General features: G+C 43.6%; 1 protein-coding gene across 5 annotated transcripts in view; it reads left to right on the forward strand.

Annotated features, from left to right (window-relative positions):
- Window positions 1-24,761, forward strand: part of agap1 (ArfGAP with GTPase domain, ankyrin repeat and PH domain 1) — a 698,786-nt gene that overhangs the window by 485,319 nt on the left and 188,706 nt on the right. For all 5 annotated transcript variants that reach the window (XM_078228959.1, XM_078228960.1, XM_078228957.1 and 2 more), the window contains 2 exons: window positions 307-411; window positions 18,248-18,416. In XM_078228959.1, coding sequence (XP_078085085.1) covers window positions 307-411; window positions 18,248-18,416 — 274 coding nt within the window. The remainder of the gene's footprint in view (window positions 1-306; window positions 412-18,247; window positions 18,417-24,761) is intronic.

Raw genomic sequence — 24,761 nt, forward strand, 5'->3', positions numbered from 1 at the left:
TGAATCCAGCTAATGGATAACGAGATGGGCAAGGGTTCAGCCACTGAAACAGGTACCGGCCATTCTGTTGGATGCTGGCACTGTTTCTCTAAGAATGGGCAAGTAATGTCGAGGTGATGCATTCAGGCTTTTGACTTAAAGGCCCTAAAAATGTGGATCCAAAAACAGTGGGATTGCAGGAGATCCCGCAATGTACAGCCACAAAATGGAGCCAATGATACCACTCGGTGTTGCAATCGACTTTTTTAACATGCAAACTTGCTTAAACACCCGTCAACCTGTTTTGTTCTTTTCACCCCCCCACAGGGTATGCTACTTAAGAGGAGTGGGAAGTCACTGAACAAAGAATGGAAGAAGAAGTACGTAACACTGTGTGATAACGGGCTCTTGACGTATCATCCAAGTTTGCATGTAAGTGTGCAATTTCATCCAACTCTTCTCAAACTCTGGGCTGGTCACTTTCACAGTCAGCTGGGAGGCGCTGTTGTTCCTAGAATTGAATTGGTGGAAATACCCTCATGTTCGCTCAGGTTGTTTATAACTTTGGATTTCAATATCATGGCATTTTAAGATGTTGCTTAAAATCACTCTAACTTTTGAAACTACATCGAACATATAGCGCAGAGAAACACTATTCTGGTCTATACCAGTGTGAATGCTGCACATGAACCTCCTCCTATTCTACTTAATGTCAATCTATCAATGTGTTTCTCTTCTTCATTCTCCTTTATAAATCTCACTCTATGAGCATAACCTTCTCCCTTATGGTTTTATTGACCATCCCGTTAAATGCAGCATGATTCTCCCGCCACTTTCATAGAATCCCTACAGTGCAGAAGGAGGCTATTTGGCCCATCGAGTGTGTACCGACCACAATCCCACCTAGGCCCTATTCCCGTAACCCTCATTTACCCTGCTAATCCCCCTCACATTAGGGTCAATTTATCATGGCCAATCAACCTAACCTGCACATCTTTGGACTGTGGGAGGAAACCGGAGCACCCGGAGGAAACCCGCGTAGACACGGGGAGAAAGTGCAAACTCCACACAGACAATGACCCGGGTCCCTGGCGCTGTGAGGCAGCAGTGCTAACCACTGTGCCACCCTGCCGCTTTGATGGACAAGTCTTCAGTGATTAAAAACACTCTACAGTATAGATTGATGTTTTGTTGCGTATGATGTTCGGCCAAGTCTGTATTTGCATAACCGATTGCAAACACTGTATATGAAGTCAGTGTTGGATAGAGGCATTGGCTATGCGTTGCACTCTCTTGTCCTGAAGGCACTTGACTCTGTTCTCCTTCAATGTCGATATACTTGATAACACGGACTTCTGCATTTGGATTTGTCCAAGGTTGATTTTTTTTCCCCTTGTGTATTGAGATCCAGCTCTGAGATTAGCTTGCAGATTGTTTTGATATCTAAGTTTGGGACATCTTATGGTGTGGGTTCCTGTGTTCAGCCGGCTGTAGCATATTGCTTTGGTTTGTGGGAATCCTCCATGTGAACCACACGATCGACCCAGCAAAGCTGAGCTCTGATGACCAAGCTCTAAATGTCAGGTAAGCAGCACTTTGCAAGAACGTCAGTGTTGGGGAGTTTGTCCTGCCACTTGATGTTGCAAATAGATCTCAGAGAGTGAAGATGGAATGTTTCTAGTCACTTTGTGATGTTGGTAGGTCAGCCAGGCCCCGCACCCATAAAGAAATGATGCAAGATCCACTGTCTGGTAGACTACTCCTTGTGACACTGAGTCTTGCATTATCACCACAATTTGGGAGAAGATGAAATGCATCATTGATTTATTTGTGTTCATCTTGCATTTATGCTTTCCCCCCACAATTTGAATCCTTCGATATTCTTTGAGATCAAAACCAATGCCTTCCAGGAATGTGTGGCTCTGTAATCTTGTCCTATGAAAGATGTCTGGAGCACGTTTCAAAGTTGTAGTTTTTGGGTGCGATCTGAGCTTACTCCTGCACTCACTGGTACATTGCCACTCATTCTGTGTACATCAGTTGCTTATGGGCTACTGACATATGGAGTCTCCCAAAATCCAGTTTAATCTTCAAGTGTCCACACCACATGCATTTCCTAACGGGAGCTCCTCTCTATACCAGTCAGAAATCCTCAACAACTCTGAGGTCGAGAGCTTCCTGGATAGCATGTTTATAGATGTGGTCATCCTGCAGCTTAAGAGTATGCAGGGAGAGAGAGGGAATAGCTAACCACAAGGCAATTTGAAAGGTCAAGGCAAGAGCAGGAGACCCCTGAGTACCTCTCAGTCTTCAGTTCTGAATACTGATCAAAGTAATGGTTCATCTGGGGAGTGCAGCCAGAATTAAGCTCGTGGCACCACAGCTGCACAGGGAAGCATGAAGAAGACTGGAAGAACAATAGCGATGCGAGATTCAATAGTTAGGAAAAAGGACAGGCATTTATGTGGCCGCAGACTTGAATCTAGGAGGGTATGTTGTCTCATTGATGCCAGGCTCAAGGCTGTCACTGAACAACTGCAGAGCTCCCTGAGGGAGGAAGAGTGAGCAGACAACAATCATGGCCTACATCGGAACCACCAACACAAGTAGAAATTGGGATGTGATCCCGCTGTCAGAACCTAGGGAGTGAGGTAGGAAATTGTCAAGCAGGACCTCAAAAGTAGTTATCTCTGGATCTTCTGTCAAACACAGTAAGGAGTCTAACAACACCAGGTTAAAGTCCAACAGGTTTATTTGGTAGCAAACGCCACTAACTTTCGGAGCACTGCTCCTGTCTTCTGTCTTCTGTCAAAGGCAGAATTTATTTGACTGGAGCCAAAAAAGGTCCAACTATACTGCTCAGTGGAGCTTATTGGCCACCAGCTGGTGGAAAATATTTAGTGGAACAAATTTGCAAGGAAATTGCAAAGAGGTGTAAAGATTGCAGAGTGGTTATAATGGGGGTCTTTAATTATTTGAATATGGACACGGTAAGAACATAGAACAGTACAGGCCCTTTGGCCCTCAATGTTGTGCCGAGCTTTGTCCGAAACCAAGATCAAGCTATCCCACTCCCTATCATTCTGGTGTGCTCCATGTGCCTATCCAATAACTGCTTGAAAGTTCCTAAAGTGTCCGACTCCACTATCACAGCAGGCAGTCCATTCCACACCCCAACCACTCTCTGAGTAAAGAACCTACCTCGGACATCCCTCCTATATCTCCCACCATGAACCTATAGTTATGCCCCCTAGTAACAGCTACATCCACCCCAGGAAATAGTCTCTGAACGTCCACTCTATCTATCCCCCTCATCATCTTATAAACCTCTATTAAGTCGCCTGTCATCCTCCTCCGCTCTAAAGAGAAAAGCCCTAGCTCCCTCAACCTTTCCTCATAAGACCTACCGTCCAAACAGGCAGCATCCTGGTAAATCTCCTTTGCACTCTCTCCAATGCTTCCACATCCTTCTTATAGTGAGATGACCAGAACTGCATACAATATTCCAAATGTGGTCTCACCAAGGTCCTGTACAGTAAAGGGCAGAGAGGAGCAAAAGTTCCTAGAGTTGGGAGAATTTTCTACAGCATCATGTTTCCAGTCCAACAAGGATTGAAGCACTGCCTGCCCTGATTCTTGGGACTGAAGTGAGCCAAGTCTATCAAGTGTCAGTTGGGAAACATTGATCATTGTATCATTGGCTTTGGAAAGGACCAAGAACAATCAAGAAAAATTAACTGGAGGGAAGCCAACTGCAATGGGGTAAGAACGTATCTGACCCAGATCAATTGGAATCAAAGATTGGCAGACAAAACTGTACCTGAACAATAGGATGCCTTTGAAGAAGTGATAATTGGGACATAGTCAAGATTTATTCCCATGAAGAGGAAAGGTAGGGCGAGCAAATCCCTGGATGACAAAAGAGATAGACCTTAAGATGAAGAAAACGTATCCTTATGGCAGATGTCAGGTGGATGGATAATACAACCGAGAACCAGGCTGAATACAGAGGGGAACTGGTACAACAAAGAGGAGAAGCAAAGAGAAAGTATGAGAGGAGACTGGCAGCCAATATAAAAGGGAATTTCAAAGTTGTCTTTGATATATAATTAATGACAGTGTGGTAAGAGTGAGGCTGATCAGAGATCAAAAAGGAAATTTACACTGAGGCCGTGGGCATTGCTGAAGTAAATGTGGGCGGCACGGTAGCACAGTGGTTAGCACTGCTGCTTCACAGCTCCAGGGTCCCGGGTTCGATTCCCGGCTCGGGTCATTGTCTGTGTGGAGTTTGCACATTCTCCTCGTGTCTGCGTGGGTTTCCTCCGGGTGCTCCGGTTTCCTCCCACAGTCCAAAGATGTGCAGGTTAGGTTGATTGGCCAGGTTAAAAGTTGCCCCTTAGAGTCCTGAGATGCGTAGGTTGGAGGGATTGGCAGGTAGATATGTGGGGGTGGGGCCTGGGTGGGATTGTGGTCGGTGCAGACTCGATGGGCCGAATGGCCTCCTTCTGCACTGTAGGGTTTCTATGTTTCTATGTTAAATGAATAATTTGCATCTGTCTTTAGAGGAAGCAAAGCTTGTACATCATGGTGAAAGAGGCAGGTACTTGAATGGTTTAAAATTGATAAGGAGGTGGTATTGGATAGGGTGCCTTTACACCAGAACTGGATGAAATGCATCCAAAGATACAAAGGGAAGTGAGAGTGAAAATTGCGATGGTCATAATTTTCCAATATTCTTTATACTCGGGTGATGCCAGAGGGTGGGAGAATTCACACCCTTGAAGGTTTGTGGTGGAGTTCCACAGGGGTCCTGTTAGGCCCCTTTGTTCTTCCTGATGTACATTAATGACCTAGACCTTGAAGTACAGGATGCCATTTCAAAATTTGTAGATGATACGAAACTTGGAAGCATTATGATCTCTGAGGATAGTGTGGAACCACAAAAAGACATAGACAAATTGGTGGAATGGGCAGATGAAGAGGCAGATGAAATGTAACACAGATTAGTGTGAATTGATTAATTTTGATAGATCAAACACAAAGAGAATGTAAAATAAATCTACCTGTGGAAAAAATGTAAAAAATTCTAAAAGGGTTGCAGCAGCAGAGGGGTTGGCTGTATATGTGCATAAATCATTGAAGGTGGTAGGACAGGTTGAGAGAGCGGTTAATTAAACATACAGAACCCTGGGCTTCATTCGTAAACATGATGTGGAGGTGCCGGCGTTGGACTGGGGTAAACACAGTAAGGAGTCTAACAACACCAGGTTAAAGTCCAACAGGTTTATTTGGTAGCAAACGCCACTAGCTTTCGGAGCGCTGCTCCTTCGTCAGGTGAGTGGGAGTGGAACTCCCTTCAGAGGGCCAGCCTAGACATGGAAGGCTGAATGGTCTCCTTCTCTGCTGTAACCATTCTATGATTTGTTTATTTTAATTAGATTGCAGCACCACCAGCCCTGTTCCTCTGTTGACTCTCTTAGCACACAGGAAAAGCTGATGCTGGCATCAAAGATTTGAGTTACAAAGGAAGAAAAAGGGGGTGAGATTTTACCAGCTGTCGGGATGTTGGGCTAGAAGGCAATGTGGGAGCTGCTAAAATGCCAGGCTTGCCAATGCAGTCCAGCTGCTGAACCATTTGATCAGCGGCGGGAGAGGCAGCAGCAGCTCAGCTGTCCACTGACTGGAGGCGGGTGGCCAATTAGAATAATTAAAGTTTTAAAGTTTATTTATTAGTGTCACAAGTAGGCTTACATTAACACTGCAGTGAAGTTACTGTGAAAATCCCCTAGTTGCCACACTCCGGCGCCTGTTCGGGTTACACTGAGGGAGAATTTAGCACAGCCAATGCACCCTAACCAGAGGAAACCGGAGGATTTTTGTCCCCCCCCCCAATCTGCAGGGCCATTGTAGCCAAAGCTGGTCCAGTGCAGCTACAGCTCTTGCATCGACCTGTGGAAAATTGCCCAGTATGTCCTGTATATAAGGTAAGAAGTTTAACAACACCAGGTTAAAGTCCAACAGGTTTATTTGGTAGCAAAAGCCACACAAGCTTTCGGAGCTCCAAGCCCCTTCTTCAGGTGAGTGGGAATTCTGTTCACAAACAGGGCATAAAAGGACACAGACTCAATTTACATGAATAATGGTTGGAATGCAAATACTTACAACTAATCAAGTCTTTAAGAAACAAACAACGTGAGTGGAGAGAGCATCAAGACAGGCTAAAAAGATGTGTATTGTCTCCAGACAAGACAGCCAGTGAAACTCTGCAGGTCCAGGCAAGCTGTGGGGGTTACAAATAGTGTGACATGAACCCAATATCCCGGTTGAGGCCGTCCTCGTGTGTGCGGAACTTGGCTATCAGTTTCTGCTCAGCGACTCTGCGCCGTCAGTGCTCAGCGCCAACAACTGCCAGTTTCCAGATGCAATTTTACATCTCATCCGCTTCATCCTGGACGACAATATCTTCACCTTCAACAACCAGTTCTTCATCCAGACACACGGAACAGCCATGGGGACCAAATTCGCACCTCAATATGCCAACATCTTCATGCACAGGTTTGAACAAGACTTCTTCACCGCACGGGACCTTCAACCGATGCTATACACTACATACATCGATGACATTTTCTTCCTTTGGACTCATGGTGAACAATCACTGAAACAACTCTATGATGACATCAACAAGTTCCATCCCACCATCAGACTCACCATAGACTACTCTCCGAATCGGTTGCATTCTTGGACACACGCATCTCCATTAAGGACGGTCACCTCAGCACCTCACTGTACCGCAAGCCCACGGATAACCTCACGATGCTCCACTTCTCCAGCTTCCACCCTAAACACGTTAAAGAAGCCATCCCCTACGGACAAGCCCTCCGTATACACAGGATCTGCTCGGATGAGGAGGATCGCAACAGACACCTCCAGACGCTGAAAGATGCCCTCATAAGAACAGGATATAGCGCTCGACTCATTGATCAACAGTTCCAACGCGCCACAGCGAAAAACCGCACCGACCTCCTCAGAAGACAAACACGGGACACAGTGGACAGAGTACCCTTCGTCGTCCAGCACTTCCCCGGAGCGGAGAAGCTACGAAATCTCCTCCGGAGCCTTCAACATGTCATTGATGAAGACGAACATCTCGCCAAGGCCATCCCCACACCCCCACTTCTTGCCTTCAAACAACCGCACAACCTCAAACAGACCATTGTCCGCAGCAAACTACCCAGCCTTCAGGAGAACAGTGACCACGACACCACACAACCCTGCCACAGCAACCTCTGCAAGATGTGCCGGATCATCGACACAGATGCCATCATCTCATGTGAGAACACCATCCACCAGGTACACGGTACATACTCTTGCAACTCGGCCAACGTTGTCTACCTGATACGCTGCAGGAAAGGATGTCCCGAGGCATGGTACATTGGGGAAACCATGCAGACGCTTCGACAACGGATGAATGAACATCGCTCGACAATCACCAGGCAAGACTGTTCTCTTCCTGTTGGGGAGCACTTCAGCGGTCACGGGCATTCGGCCTCTGATATTCGGGTAAGCGTTCTCCAAGGCGGCCTTCGCGACACACGACGGCGCAGAGTCGCTGAGCAGAAACTGATAGCCAAGTTCCGCACACACGAGGACGGCCTCAACCGGGATATTGGGTTCATGTCACACTATTTGTAACCCCCACAGCTTGCCTGGACCTGCAGAGTTTCACTGGCTGTCTTGTCTGGAGACAATACACCCCACACCTCAGGAAGGACATACTGGCACTGGAGCGGGTCCAGCGGAGATTCACACGGATGATCCCAGGAATGGTAGGCCTGACATACGATGAACGTCTGAGGATCGTGGGATTATATTCATTGGAGTTTAGGAGGTTGAGGGGAGATCTGATAGAGACTTACAAGATAATGAACGGCTTAGATAGGATGGACGTAGGGAAGTTGTTTCCATTAGCAGGGGAGACTAGGACGCGGGGGCACAGCCTTAGAATAAAAGGGAGTCACTTTAGAACAGAGATGAGGAGAAATTTCTTCAGCCAGAGAGTGGTAGGTCTGTGGAATTCATTGCCACAGAGGGCTGTGGAGGCCGAGACGTTGAGCGTCTTCAAGACAGAAATTGATAAATTCTTGATTTCTCGAGGAATTAAGGGCTATGGGGAGAGAGCAGGTAAATGGAGTTGAAATCAACCATGATTGAATGGTGGAGTGGACTCGATGGGCCGAATGGCCTTACTTCCGCTCCTATGTCTTATGGTCTTATGGTCTTATCTTTTTAGCCTGTCTTGATGCTCTCTCCACTCACGTTGTTTGTATCTTAAAGATTTGATTAGTTGTAAGTATTCGCATTCCAACCATTATTCATGTAAATTGAGTCTGTGTCTTTATATGCCCTGTTTGTGAACAGAATTCCCACTCACCTGAAGAAGGGGCTTGGAGCTCCGAAAGCTTGTGTGGCTTTTGCTACCAAATAAACCTGTTGGACTTTAACCTGGTGTTGTTAAACCTCTTACTGTGTTTACCCCAGTCCAATGCCGGCATCTCCACATCGTGTATATAAGGAACAGGACAATTACTGCCCCCACCAGTCTGCACTCGATCATCAGGAAAGTGATGAAAAGGGTCATCAACAGCGTTATCAAGCGGCACCTACTCAGCAACAATCTGCTCATGGACACAGTTTGGGTTCCGCCAAGGTCACTCAGCTCTTGACCTCTTTTTACGCCTTGGTTCAAAAACAGACAAAAGAGCTGAAATCCAGAGGTAAGGTGAGAGTGACTGCCCTTGACATCAAGGCAGCATTTGACCAGTATGGCATCAAAGAACCTTAGCAAAGCTGGATTTAATTGGAGAAAACTGGATGGAGTCATACCTGGCATAAAGGAAGATGGTTGTGATGGTTGGAGGTCAATCATTTGAGCTCCAGGACATCACTGCAGGAGTTCATCAGGGTAGTGTCCTAGGCCCAACCAGCTTCAACTGCTTCATCGATGACTTTCTTGCAACGGTTCGAGAAGGCAATTCACCACCAGCTTCTCTAGGGCAATTAGGGATGAGCGATAATTGCTGGTCTAGCCAGTGATACCCACATTCTGTAAATGAATAAATTCTCCTCTCAGCTTCAGCAGTGGACCGCTTCCCACAGCTCCTTGCTCTTTTCCTCTGATAGGGCTGGCAATGTAGGATGATGTAGCAGTGAAGAGGCTGCTGCCACAAATGTTGTTGCTGCAGTCGCACCATCTGCCCACATGGACACAAGATCAATAATTTGTCCCAATATCAGGCCTTAATCCCAGCCTGGATATGTTCACCTTTGAAGGGGTGCACTGGAGGAGGGACTTACAGAGGTTTGCAAGGTGATAAACAGGGTAGAGGCAGTAATCATTTGAACAGTGACAGGAGGCTAGCACGAAGCAACAAAGGCTAAAGAGGAAGTTTAACTAAATAACAGGAAAAAACGTATTCAAGGAAATTGTGATTTTCAGTGTTAGGATGTTAGAGCTGAAACGCTTTGACTCATTGAGAAGACAGATGATGATGACCAGTGACCTCCCTTACCTGTCTTTTTCTTGCGATCAAACCTGGAACTGATTTGTTTGGCTCATTCTGCTTTACACCAGGTGGCACATCTGCTCCCTGAGCCATCATGATCTAGCGGAGGGCTAGTCCATATATTCATGCAACAGCAATAAATGAAATGGAAGTGTTGTTTGAATCAGCATCCTGAACACACAATCCACTTTCGTATTGCTGAAAAAAGTGACCTGCTGTCGAAGCTTTTCGTCTTGCACTCATCAGGATAGACACAAGAATACCATAATTCAAAGGGAGCAACAATTTATACTGCCTGAGAGAAGGGCGCTAATTGGTTGGCACGGCAGTACTTTGCCTATGGCAAACAGCCAAAGGGATCTGTTGTTTGTATTACTTAAAACTATGTCTATGAATGAATGCAAATACCGTGTCTGTGTGTGTCTCTATCTGTCCGCGTGTGTCTCTGTCTATCTGTCTGTCTGTGTGTGGCTGTCTGTGTGTCTACCTGTGTGTCTGTTTGTTGTCTGTGTCTGTACGTGTGTGCATGACAAACTACACATGTATGACACAGACTCTGCATGACTGTGTGACTTGTCTACGTGTGTACATATGTTTTTTCCTATGTCACTACGTGTGCTTGCACACGTGACTGTGCACTTGTATGTAAGACTGCTTGCATGCGACTCTTTTTAAGGATGGATGGATAATGCAAGCTTTGCAGTGATGACTATTTTTGGTGGGATTTAATATTGTCCCTGTTGTACTATCAGTGCATTTTTAATCATTACAATTAAAGATTGCAATAACTAGTGACACCATTGAGCTTCATTCTTCCTTTGCAGCCATTTACCCTGCTGGCAGCTTGCACTAATGTTTAAATTTCTTGTTTTACGGAAATGAAGCATGATTAAAGTAAAGCTGGGGGGCGATTGTCAAAGTGATGACTCCATCTGGACCAATTTTGAAATTAAAATAAAATGTGCAATATATTTCTCGTGTGAATGATTCAAAGCATTGAGTTGTGTTCCCTGTACACTGGTACTGTTTACAATGGCCAGGAACAGAACCGGGCAGCTCACCGGAGCTTGCAGTCAATGCTGGTCATATGCAGAATCTGATTTTGTATTTTTGTTAATAAGTGGAAGTGATCATTCTACAAATTTTCCAATATTGTATAAATAATAACTTTTAGCTGCATAGTTTGTGTCTTTTTTCGTCCTTTTATTGCTGAGGTTTAAGCATTTGAAAAAAAGTAACAATCACAACTGGTTTTAAGAAGAGTAAAATTTCTAACAGGGAGGGAACATGGATCCTTAATGGTCTATTTAATTCTGCTGTGATCACTAGAACTGGGGCCTTTCACACCCTGGGAGAGGTTGGTATTGTGTCACAGAATGGGATGAATGGTGCTGTGGGTTTTGTCCAAAGACCCGTAAAAGGACCGGGCTGGTTTGTCAAAATAAAGGCGACTATGTTTAAAGGTTAGAGCAATGTAACTTCGGAGAGAAAGCTACTCCTTTTCAGTGGATGTGATTTTCAGCACAGATTTGTTTTATTTAAACCGAGTCGCCTAATCCCAAAGATAGACCTTTGGTTTTTGCAGACCATGCAAGGACAAGTCCGTTGACCTGATGGCTCAGTTCAAAGGTCAGGTTTATTCAGGTGATGGATCCATTCAGGTGACAGGTCAGTTCAAAGGTCAGGTTAGTTCAGGTAAGCGACATGTTCGAATGACAGGTTCTATTCAGGTGTGCTGTAACGGGAAGTGTGACCAAAAGTAAAACAATGCAAGCTGTGTGATTTTGCATTTTGTATTTGATTGTATTTATTTTGGGACGCTGCTGTTTGCATTATGTGCCTGTCATATGTGAAATATTGTCCGTCAAAAAGCAATCTGGCGGCTGTTCTCGTGCACTTGTGTGGCTGCTGCACAGTATTGGCTATTTCTCTGCTGCAACTTTAGGCAAGACGTAGCCTGATTGTTACATTAGGCTAAGCTGTGAATTAAATGAACCATGTCTTATTTAGGTGCAACTAGCTTCGAAGCTGTCTGCCCCCAAGGCCAGTTTATAGCATTTTATGCCTTTAAAATTAGCGCTGCCTCCCATTAGCTGCAGGCTCTGCGTATTATGCCTTTGAACTCCAGAAGCAACGGGAACCTGGACAGCTTTTCACAGGTCGACAGCTTGTTTTGCATCTTTTCCAGACACTATTTGTCTTGATTATAATCAAAAAAAACCTGAAAAGTTTTTTTGGGAAATTGGTCTCGGTCACTCTTTGAACCAGCTGTTGTTTTTGCTTGCGGTAGTTGTTATATCTTTGAAGTTTCTTTTCAATGAATATCCCTTCCCTTCTGGCCACAGCAGTTCACAGAGGTGTTGTTTACTGCAGTGTTTTTCTGCGTCTTATTATGTCGAATGGTGTGTTGATATTCAGGCTCTTGACCCTACCTGTGTAAGCTGTGTTGCTATTTGCTCAATCTGTAGAAATGTTGTGGAATAAACCATCTGCCTTAATGATAACCAATCGCCCATTTTGATACCTCTGCACTCTGCTCTTCAATTGCCCTTGTGCCTCCTGCCCCCAATCGGGCAACTGTAAGCTACAGCTTCCATAGAACAAGCCCACTCACTGCTGGTAATGCACTTAAAGCATGGCTTTGGAGGGTCACCCTTTAGAGGGCACCTTGCTTAATCAAAATAAAGTAAAAACAGTTTCAGATATGGACCTGTTTGACATTTGTTTGGACAATTTTCTGCCCCTTTTGAAAGAGAGATGTACATTTCTAGAGGATGTAGGATGTCCCCAAGTGCTTCACAGTCCATGAAGTAAAGTATAGTCATTGTTGTAATGTAGGAACTGTGACAATCAATTTGCACGCAGCAAGCTCTGACCAGCAGCGATGTGATAATGATCAAACAACCTGAGTTTTATTGATGTTGTTTGAGGGATAAATGTTAGAACACTGGGTAGAACTCCCCTGCTCTTCAGAAAAGTGCCACGGGATCTTTTATTTTCACCTGAGAAGAGAGATGTGGACTCTGTTTCATCTGAATGATGGTGCCTCTCAACGCAATACTCCCTAGATTATGTTCTAAAGTCTCTGAGGCAAGACTTGAACCCACAATCTCCTGACTCAGAGAAAAGAGAGTGACCCTCTGGGCCATGACTGCCAGCTGTACTGCACTTCCATCTCTCTCTCCCTCTCTGTCTATTCCCTCCCCACCAAACTGTGATGGAGAGGTACACCCTGTCGCACTTGCACTCTAACCACTGTTACTGATACAAGCCATGCCACAGCGATAATCACACCTGAACTGCACCCCTAGCCATGTGCACACTTGGAGTTAGGTTCCAACAGGGACCGAACAGAACATGGGGACAGCACCTTCATCAGTTCTCAGGGCAAACTGATGTAAAGTCAAACAAAGAAATCAGACCACATGTATAATTGGTGGCCTATCCAGCCCCTTCCCATTCTGTGCCCATGCTGAAGTTGCATTCCACCCTATTTATATGAAGCTGCGGCTACAGCCAAATCTACACCTCTACACAGCTGGAATCACTGTCAGACCAACACCTGTGCACAGCTGGAATCACTGTCAGGCCAACACCTGTACAGAGCTGGAATCATTGCCACGTAGACATCTGGAATCATTGCCACATCCACACCTGCACACAGCTGGAATAACCATCACACCAACACCTGTACAAGCTATAATCACTGTAATACCAATCCCTGTACACAGCTGGAATCACTGTCACATCCTCACGTGCACAGCTGGAATTACCAATTCCTGTACACAGGTGTTATTTCTAATACTTCCCACCCTTGTCCATGATCACAGGATAGCTGATAAAACTCGGTGCCACTTCCGATTTTCAGTCACATCCATATACTCATCTTCACAGACATGTGCACAGATGCAGAATTCTAACTTCAGTCACACGCGCAATGTCATCCAGCTGTGGATGCAGGGGTGCAGTGTGGCTTTTAACCCAAGAGCCTTCCGTTCAATAAGCTCGCTACTAATTGAATTTTAATTCTAATGGATGTGAAGCAGATTCTGATTTCACAATGAGCATGGCAATAAGGAATTATATTAAATGATAGTCATCTTCAACGTCCCACAGACTTTCCAATGTTATTACTTAGAAGTAGTGGAGAGGTAAAATAAAGAAGGCAGCAACCACTGATTTTTACATGTAGATTTTATGTTAAATATAGAACTAACAGAAGGCCATTGTACCTTTACTGGCCCTTTGAAAGAGCGAAGAATTTAGGCCCGCTCTTTGTCAATAGCTCGGTACAAATTTCCCCTTCTGAGTATTTAGCTTCAAAAAGTTAAATCATATTAACTTTGTGAAGGATATAATGCTATCTGCAGCCATATCAATCTGCTGTTAAGATAAAATATTGCACAAGTGTTAAGCCGGCTTCAATGTCTGCTGTCTATTTTGAGAGTGAGAGAGCCAACTGTCCTGGCTTCCCAATTAGTGCTTTCCCTAATTTGAGTTGTTTAATTGTTAATGACACCCGAAGGTCCACACAATTAGATTGTTAAGTATAATTTCAGTTACCAGACAATTAAGGAAGCTGGTGCCGGAGATAAAAATATTATTGATGAAGATTTTCTGTTACATTAGGGAAATCACAAACCAAGATTACAGGGAGAAAATACATTGTTTGAAAACACATTTAGGAATAGGACTCCCATCTGTTTGGTTTTGCACCAGATAGGCAAGTTTTTGAATGATTGTCAGGAATTTTTAACAATGTAACTAGGACACCAAAAGACTGCTATTTCAAATAAAAGATAGCTTTTGCATGCACTCTCCACCACTACCACCTCACCCCTTGGCTTTTCTAACATGGAGTCATTGGTTAATTATGAATTTAAGAATAAAGAATGTGTTGGCTGCGGCCCAGTGGATGGAGCTGTTACCTCAGGGTCAGAAGGTTGTGGGTTCAAGCCCCACTTCAGAGGCTGGTGCATGCGCTGCGCTGTCGGAAGTGCCATCTTTCATAGGAGCTGTTAAACCGAGGCGCCCTCTGCCCTCTCAGAATTTTGCAAAAGATCTGGTTGCATTATTTCAAAGACAAACACTTATTCCTCAACCAACATGAGTATTACTGATTATCTGATCATTATCTCATTACATTGTTTGTTGGAGCTTTCTGTGCACATATTAGTTGCTGCTTTTCCTGCATTACAACAGCCTTATAAGTAGCTCATTGGTCGTAAGATGCTATGGGATGTTTTGAGGCTTGCTTTTCACCAGCAGCAAGGCAAGTCAAACCCGTGCATGCTTTCCACTTCAGAAAAGGTGCCATCCCTGTTCAGGAGAGTTTGGTCTTGGAGATGGGCCTGATCAGTATATTTCCTGTTTGCGCATCCTTCAGCATAGGCTGCTGATAATGTGGCCTCAACACTACACCAGCTGCTAGACCTGGATTTGGCATCAAAGGGAGGATGCCAAGCAGAAGTCTATGATATTTCCTTCCTGCTGAACAACATAATGAGAGAGGGTGGTAGTCGCAGGGTGAATTACCTCGCATCACCTACGCTTGGGATTACATTGATGTTCGTCAAATAAAAGAACTCCCATTTCCCCTTACGCCTTTCGCCACTTTAGAATTTCCCAAAGTGCTTTGAACCCAACGAACTACTTCTGGTGGGGTAGTCACCGTTATAGTGCAGGAAATATGGCAGCCAATACATGCACAGCAAGATCCCACACACAGCGATGTGATGATGACCAGCTCATCTGGTCAGTAATTTTAAAGATGTCGGTTGGTTCATTGGCTATGGCACCAGCAGGCAAATACCTCTCAATTCACGTAACAGCTGATACAGAGAAAAAAAGCTTGACATAAAGACTTGTTAGTTTTTAAATGCAGCGAGAGGGCAGGGAATGCAACAAAGCAAAGTTATCAGTGCAGGGGGTTATGATTGTAAATTGGGTGCAAACATTATGTCCAATCCTAACACTCTGGGATTTCACGAACAGCATCTGATGTCCTCCTTGTGTTTACCCGCGACCACATCTGCCCACCCTGGTGGATGGAAAGGGTCATTATTATTTACTGAAAAGCGGGGAAGTTTGCCCAACGTCTGGCCAGTATTTATCTAGATCAATATCACTAAATAAAAAAAGATGGTCTGGTTGTTATCACTCGTCTGTTTGCTGGATCTTTCTGTGTACATATTGGCTGCCACATCCCATGAAATACAATAGTAAATGCACTCTAAAGATTTGTTGTCAGCTGTAGAATACTTCGGGACATCCCAAGGTTGTGAAAGGCTCTGTGTAAATGCAGGTTCCTCCTTTTCTGAAGAAACATTTGCATTTCTGCTATAATTTTGTTAGATGTTGCTGAGGAATATTCCTCCTCATATTTCATTGGGCTAGACTGGATGCTGCAGTTCTTTTGCGTTTTTTTATCTGTTTTGCTGACCACGGTCACAACTGTGTAACATTTGGTGAATTTTTCCACATTAACCAGTTCAGCAGGTCCACATTTGCATGGGCAAGGATGGGGTAGAAAATAAGACTTCTGCACTCATCCTCAATTCTAGTTATTCTAATCAGAGCATTCTCGAACTCTTCTTGTGGGCTGATGGAAGAGACAGTCGGACCTTTTGTCTTGTTGGCAATGCATTGCTGGAGCTTCAGTGGCGGATCACCGCTCCTTGCTTCAAGGATTGAGGAGCAGCACAGGCCTCAGTGGAATAAATCGGGATCCTGACTCATTAAAACCCTATGGAGAGAAAAGAGTGTTGGGACTTTATGAAGCAGCTGATGAAGTTGTAAACCGTTGATTGATCTATCAAGTAATTTTTGCAAGACATTTTTTTTTTAAACTACAATTTTCTTTTTACCATATCAATAGATGTAAATGTGTGTGTATACATAATTACATGGAATAAAACCCATACAGGAATATTTATTCTACCAACTCTTGAGTGCCTTCTTAAGATTTTTTCATCTGTTTCTGAAGTACAGCAAGGTTAAGGTTTCCATTATATTCAGAGAATGAAACTCAAGTTGCAGCCCTTTTTATTCAGTGACCTTTGTCTTTATAGTATGTCCTGTTTGCTGTTAATATGTCCTCACATTATATCATGATTGCTTTTGGGATGTTAGTATATGTCAGCAGTTGATGAACAATGCCATGGTAATGGTCTGTTGCTTTCCTTCACTGCTTAGAGAGGGCAACATTAGCATGCTAAAGTCTCTGATGGGAAACCTTGCCATGTTTATGTAAAGTCAGAGCACGCCACTGCTGCCAGTTGCTTCTGACTCCTTGAAGTATGTTGTACTCTTAGCTTAACTGCAATCATCATGCAAAACTTAAACCCTCCTGGTCAGTGTTGTCTGGAGTTTTTGGGCCAGAACTTTTGTAACTGTTCTGCATATGGCCCTTTTCTGAGACCTGCCCCTTGCCCTGGAAAAGCTCAAACAACTCTCCTTTAAAGAGGCAGATTTATTCAATAAGAGTCTTGAGCCGCCTTTGTTTTAAAGAGTGCGCGGGAATTCTTAACTCTTTCAATCTAACAATGCATGGTGTCTGCTTTTCTCTAAGTTCCCCCTAAACGGCAGCGTCGATTAGCAAAGCACCAGTTCATTGTGCAGTGGAAGTGGCAGGAGGCTGAGCTGGAGGTACCCGAGCTGCTGCTGTCTCCCTGTCAGTGCTTAGAGAGCCGTGGTTTTGTGACAGAATCGCGGATCGCTAGCAGGTTTCCCTCATCGCACCTCATTTGCATCTGGGGCATCAATTAGCATGTTTGTTGAGGCTAATTGAATGAAACTCAATCATAGCTCTTAATTGCTTGACTATGTGAAAAGAAATCACATTAATGCAGCTAATTAAGTGGATGGCAATAGATGCAACATAATTAGGAACCCAGTGTAAAAACAAGCGGCAGCATAGGAGCAAAGAAGGTGGATTTGCGCACCCAGTCACCTAGTTTATTGATGCTCTCTGAGAGGAACAATGGCCCAGAGGCCCTCCCAGTTACGTTTTTGGGGATGATGAACAGCAATAAATGCAAATGGATTTGCAATTACTCTTTTCAAGCTGTTACGGGGCAGAGGTTTGCAAGGACCACACTTGTGGAGACTTGCATCAAGTAGTCTCCAGTGACTTGTTAAGAGTTGTTTGAGTATTTTGGTTTGAATTGCCCTTGTGTCTTGTTAAGATCTTTCTGTTCTGATCAGTACTTGGGACACAAGTGACACAATTGATTATAGAGACCGCATTTGCACATGAAAACCAGGATGAGCTGGCTTGAATCTGAGATTTTTGACATGCATGCAATAACCAGGGCTTGAAGTTGGCAAGTATCCCTGCCAGTAACCGGGCAGTTTCCATGAGAATAAAATTAGTTGAACTAGGAAATAAAAGATGTTTTAAAAATCCAGTGTTTATTTCAAACTGATCCATATCTATAACAGGTTATTTCATATCTAAACAAGAATCATTTTGGGTGAAACTTGGACAAAGGGGTGTTGAGTCTATGATTTCTTTTGTAAATGTTGGGGTCATATTTGGTAAATATAGTCCTTTTGCTCGTTCATTAAAAGACTGATTAGTTTAATGCACTTAAATTCTTGTTGTGCTCATTTGTTTTGCTGTATTTATTTGCAAGATTTATTCTAAAAATTGACCATTTTAAATGCTGAGATTTTCACAAGCATGTTTCTACGTCTCTGTCCAGGATTACATGCAGAATGTACATGGAAAGGAAATCGACCTCCTTCGGACTACAGTCAAGGTCCCAGGGAAGCGGCCCCCTCGTGCCACCTCAGCCTGTGCCCCTCTCTCCAGTCCCAAAACAAACGGCCTGCCCAAAGACCTGAGCAGTTTGCACATTTCACAGAATCCGGGTGAGTAATGTGGTTGGAGCTCCGAGAAAAGTAACCGCGAGAGATTGAGTTTGTGAGTGGGGCCATGCCAGTCCTGAGGTGCACACTGTGCCATGGTGTTGGCATTGCGGAATTGGGAAAGAGGCTTTTGTACTTGTGTCCAGTCTCATGTAGAGACCAGTTCTTCAGCGCATCTGCAGGTGCCAGTGGTAATTTGACACACACAGGAGGGTACAATGCGAAACCAGTGTTGAGTTCTTTTTGCTGTTTTTCCCAATCCCCAGCCAGTTGTGTGGCTAATAAAGCAGCAACGTGATCTGTCCCGCTATCAGTTTAGCGGCTGGCACTTTTCGGAGTCAGTGAGATGAACAGCTGCCTGTGAATCGTGGGAACAGCTTAAGGAGATGGCGAAGGACTAAGTCTGAGGTAATTAGCAAATTAAATGAGTGAGGAAAATGCTTTTTGTCTCAGATTTTTGATTTAGTCTGCAGAAGTTGAGAGAGTAAAATATGAAAACGCTTCCACCTTCCGATGGTGCTGTATTTTATTTCCTCTTTAAAAGGGACTTTAGCAAAGCTGTCAATGCAGATTAGTGAACTTAATCACTGACTTGAGGCTTTTATTTTCTCCAGAAGCCCACCAGTTGTTATATTTACATAAATTTTCTATGTGCACAATGTTAATGCTATTGTTCTTCCATTGAAAATAAGAGTTAATCACAACATTAAACCAATGCACAATACTTTTTATGCAAATACATTTAAAATAATTAACTCCAAAGTGTCAAAGTTATGTTGAATGTTTCATAAGATGTTCCCCACGCTCTTCACAAACTAGCCCTTAAGAGAGCAAAGTATGATCATTGCTATCCATAAAGTTATTGGATGATATGGTGATATTGTATCACGTTCAAGTTTTCTTCTAAGCCACTCGTCATCCTGAGTTGGAACTATGTCACCGTTCCTTCACTGTCGCTGGGTCAAAACTCTGGAACTTGCTTCCAAACAGCACTGTGGATGTACCTACACCACATGGAGTGCAGCCGTTCAAGTAGGCAGCTCACCACCACCTCGAGGACCATTAGCACTAGGCAATAAATGCTGGCCTAGCCAATGATGCCATCATCATGTGAAAGAATATATTTTTTTAAAACTTACCTTGCCATAGGAGTTTAAATACAAAAGATGAATTATCAGTGGTTGTGGTGGTTGATGGTTGGGAAGGCATAGTGGAATAATCAAAAATGCTGCAGCTGCATGTAGTGACAGCTCTAATCTCAACCAGGATGGAGATGCTTAGATGAGTCCCCCCACCCCACCCCCTTTTAAATAATGCCTGGTGACTGCACTGCTGACAGTAACTAGGACTGATGTTACGCACTATGTTATTATCCTTCACTGATTGTTTTTTACTGAGCTCAAGGGACCCTGTTTGCTGTAGTTTCAGAAAATAAAGCCATGAGTCTTGCTCACCTTTAATTCATTGGCTGCTTAATTATGTCATTATGGCTGCTATATAGATTCACAGAATGATGATGGTACAGAAGGAGGTTATTCAGCCCACCAAATCCATGCTGACTCTGTAGAACAATCCAGTCAGTCCCAGTTTCCTGTTCCATCCCCACAGCCCTGCAAGTTAGCCTGTCAATAATTAATACGTAATTATATAGGTAGCCTTCAGACTGCCCTTTTATTTCAGACTAGGGCTTGCTACACTGTTAAATCAGCCTCTCTTACCCCAGCCACATTTGTCTGATGATTCAGGGTTGGAGAGCTGAATTCAGCAGTGAAAACTTTGGCAAACCAGCACAGTATGGTCTGAACCTACCAAACGTGAGTGCAGATAAGGCCCATATATTTTACTGGGGGAATGATGGGGTGCTTAAAGCACAATATTGGGTGGAGGAAAGCAAAGAAATATGTTGATACCAGGTAATGGCTTGACAACCAATTGCATTTAACTCACACTTGCAGTAGATTTATTGGAACTCCACATTTCAAAGTTGACTTTCCTTCACCAGGTCATTTTATGTGTATGGTTTACGGGGTAAAAGTTCACTGCCTTGGAGCAAGTAATACTTGTAAAAGAATACCTAAACTCTCCTGCTCTTAATGTCGTTTTATTCTTTCATGGGACGTGAGCATTGCTGGCAAGGCCAGCATTTGTTGCCCAACACTTGTTTCACTTGAGTGATCAATTACTTCAATTATAAATCATGCAAAATAAACGTTGCTGCCTTGTTATTAACCATTGGATGATTCAAACTTTCCTTGAGCAAAATGGAAAGGAGTTTGAATTCAGAGTGGACTCTACTCCCCTGTCACAAATGCGCAGCCGCTATTGGACAAGCTCTACAAAATCATTTCATTCGCAATCTGCCAGAAGAATAAGTTTTTAATAAGAAATGGGTATTTTCTCAAAACACTGTCGAACAATTGCTTTCTGATCAAGAGTCACCTGTGGTTGAGTTAGTACCACTCTTGTCTTTGAGTTGCAATCTACTGGGTTCACATTCCACTCAAGGACTTGAGCATAGAAATCAGAGTTGATGCTCCAGTGTAGGATCGAGGGAGTGCTGCACAGTTGGAGGCACTGTGATTCAAATGTGACGGTAAACCGAGGCCTTGTCTGCTGTCTCACTAAAAGATCCTGTGGCGTCACTTTGGGGAACAAGGGATTTTTTTTTTCCTGGTCAATATTCATCCCTCCATTGATGTCAATAAAAGGAATCTGATCATTATCTAGTGACTATTTGTGGAAGCTTGCTATGCACAAGTTAGTTACCATGCTCCCTCCATTGCAATAGCGACTACACTTGAAAGTACTTAGTGGTTGTAAACCTCTTCTGAATGTCTGCTGGTCATGAAATGCATTGTGTAAATGCAGTTCTTTCTTTTTAATGTCCTTTTAAGAGACTTTAGGAGACTTTTTTAAAACTGTGATATACTGAAGAAATGGATCCTGTTTTTAAATGCGTTAAACATACCAATTCTAAAAAAAGATTGGACCGCACTTCGGAAAAATAGCATTAATTCTCAGCTTCACTAGCGAGGCCAGCATTTATTGCCCACCCCATTGTTACCCCTGAGAAGTTGGTGATGAACCTTCTTGGATTGCTGCAGTCTGTGTGATGAGGGTACACAATTGTGTTATTTGGAAAGGAGTCCTTGGATTTTGACCCATCTCAAATCAGGATGCTATGTGACTTGGAGAGGAATTTGCAGGTGCTAGCCTTCCTATTGCTCTTATCCTTCTCGCTGTTGGAGGTCACAGGACTGCTCCCAGAGAAGCCAAGGTGAGTTGTTGCAGTTGTAGACACAATTTATAGAATAATAATATAAATATGTCTGGTCAATTTTGTTAGAAGGCGTCAGAAGACAAGTTGGGCTATTGGTAATAAAGATGTGTCTAGAACTAGCACACAATAGAAAGGCCAGGAATCTAAGACAAGAACAAGTGACTTTGTGCTTGAACCTATAAGAATGCATCAGCAACACTACTTGCAGAAATCGAAGGGTCGCAGAAAAATGATGTTTCGCTCGATTAACTTTGATACCTTTTCAAGAAGATCCATTTTTGTTTAAATAGTCAAACCAGCCCAGTTAAAGGCAGCATTGGGTCAGGTAGTGTACCTGCACTTGCTGGGTTCATACACTCGAGGCTAGGTAGAGTAGCTAGTGCCTATGGAATCAGATGCATAACTCAGTGTGAGTCAGCACCTTCAGGAGAGGAAGGAAGAAGACTGGGATTGATATAGCATAAAATAGCTCTGCAGAATAATGCTCTGTGACATGTGATGTATAGCTGGTTGCTGTAATTAGAAGAGAAATGCACACTTCTGTGGATCCAAAGTCTGCTCTTCTAGTCTAATAGCTTCCAGTTTCTAATATATTGCTTTGACAATGTGACATATCAGAATTCTTTGCTCATTGGTACCTAAGATGGACTGATTTAATTCTCAAACCCTTTAAAAACAGTTAGTGTGATTGCGCTTAGCAACTCTTCGGTCTCGGAATAAAAAAGGCGTTTGCAGACGTGTTTTGACTATTAATCGTCTTTCTGACATTAATCTGAAATCTCTCATAAATTTCTATCAAAACCCTCCAGGACATCATTAACTTATTTATATTTATTTGTGTGCGATCACTAAACCTGCAAGTCTTTATAGAGAAAGCACTTCAGCGAGTAAAGAGCGCAGAACACATACCCCAGCTCCACGCAGCTTAACAGGAATTATAATTGTCTTGTTAATTTTTTGTTTCATCTGATAAATTCATTTATCGCAGCTGTAAACTTCAAAGATGTAAACTTTTGGTCAGCTAGCTGCCAGTGTCACACAACAAGGTTTCCACTCAGCACAGAACGTGAGTGTGACAGAATTTTGATCTATAAAAGCCCGAGAATGCAAGTCCCCTCTATGCTGACAGTAAGGACTTTGTCCAACCCATAAAACCAAAATAATAGCATGAATATTCAGTGACCTAGAATACTAATTATTGTCATGAATATTAATGTGATCAGACTTTCTTTCCAGTCAGATGTCTCTGAAGATGGGCCCCTAATGAGAGCAGTTAGGAGTGAATGCTGTTCACATGACAGTGAGTCGGGTAATAAGGATAGCTTGATTAGCACTGTTTTCGGAGATGAGAGGACTCACGTGGGGTGTGGGGGAGGCTCTCATTGCCTTGTTGAGCACCGCTGGCTGTGTGCCGCTGACTCAGATTAATGAGGCCTAAGAGGTGCATTATGAGCAGTGGCAAAGGTTTGATCTAATGGGTTCAGTCATTTTTCCTTTGACTGACAGACATGGGGAAGTAATTGGCTGTATAGGAGAGTAGTTCATTGGCAGTCCTTAAAGAGACCCCATCCCTTTATTGTTGTGTTACTTCTGTTGCGGTCCATGATGTCAGAAATCAAAGCTGCGCTGTTTAGCGGAAAAAGCAAAATCACTTTGTCTAGACTTAAATTGTATTTTCATAAATTCATCTGACTCTTACAGTTTTAACAGAGAGGTGTTCATGTTTGGATGAAATGACAAAAAAAATCTTTTATTTTGTTCCAATAGCAGACTGGTTACTCAGTTCTGCTGTGTATGGAGTAATTTTAGTTTGGCCGCTCCAGCACAGTCTGAAGCCTTCAGTAACCCTGGCTATTGTGGCTACCCTTGCCAGCTCTGATAATCACTGTTACCATGGGGTTTATGAAGTTCACCCCATGGGACATGTTAGTCACGGTGAAGCTATCCTACCTAACCGGCATTGTGGGAAGTGGCACTGGTGGTGATGTAGAAACCACGTTAGAGGCACTTGTGGTTCCATGATATCATGTGGCCATCGAGCTGCTGGAAGCTGGAATCCTTCCATGTTTGACATCCAGTGTTGTTATCAGGCACTCCGAACGCTATAGGAGAAACAAAGGCCACTCTGTCCATTGAAACAAGTCCCCTTAGATCATTAATTCTCCTAATGTGCCATCTAATTGTATTTTGAATCCCCTAATATTTTATGCCTCCTTCACCTTGCGGCTCAAACATTAATTAAACCAAGGCCGCCTCTACCTGCTCAAGTTGATGGAATAGATGCCAGAGCACAATGTGAAGAAACCTAGGAGTACTCCTGTGTTCTTGTCTTCCTTCAACAGCACCACCAAAGCCTGATTAACTAGTCATTCACCTTGTTCACTAGTTGTGGGACCTCACTGTTTGGAGATTGGCTTCATGACTGTAACTTACCAAAAATTATTAATTGGACAAGAACTAGTTTTGCATAGCTTTCTTCTTCCCAGTTTCAAGTCACTATTTGCTCTACTCTTTTCTTGGGTTTCAACATTCCCAAGTTGCCCAGAGTTGATAGTGTGGGTATGGTTACTGGCTCTGTTAGGGCTACTGGTGGATGCAGGAAGGATGGACATTGCCTTTCTGGGGTATTTTCTCTCCATGTGAGGAAAGGTGGTCTCGGCTTTGCACATGCCTGCGACTTATTCTAGTGACTGGAACTCTGCATGTGGAAGATAACAGGTGTATACCTGTCTGTTGCACTTTTATACTGAGCACCGTTCGCAACTCGGGGCTTTCCAAAGCGTTTATAAGGCAGGAAACATAACAGCCAATTTGCCCACGGCAATGACATAATGACCAGATAATCTATTTTAGTGATATTGATTGAGAGATAAATGTTGGTCAGGACAAGGGGGATAACTCCCCTGCTCTTCTCTGAAATAGTTCCATGGGATCTTTTACATCCACTGGTGAGAGCAGTTGGGACTCGATTTAAGGTCTCGTCTGAAAGACGGCATCTCCAAAAGCGCAGCACTCCATCAGATCTGCATTGGAGTGTCAGCCTAGACTATGCGCTCAAGTCTCTGAAA

The sequence above is a fragment of the Mustelus asterias genome, chromosome 14, assembly GCF_964213995.1.
Source record: "Mustelus asterias chromosome 14, sMusAst1.hap1.1, whole genome shotgun sequence".
Taxonomy (NCBI): Eukaryota; Metazoa; Chordata; class Chondrichthyes; order Carcharhiniformes; family Triakidae; genus Mustelus; species Mustelus asterias.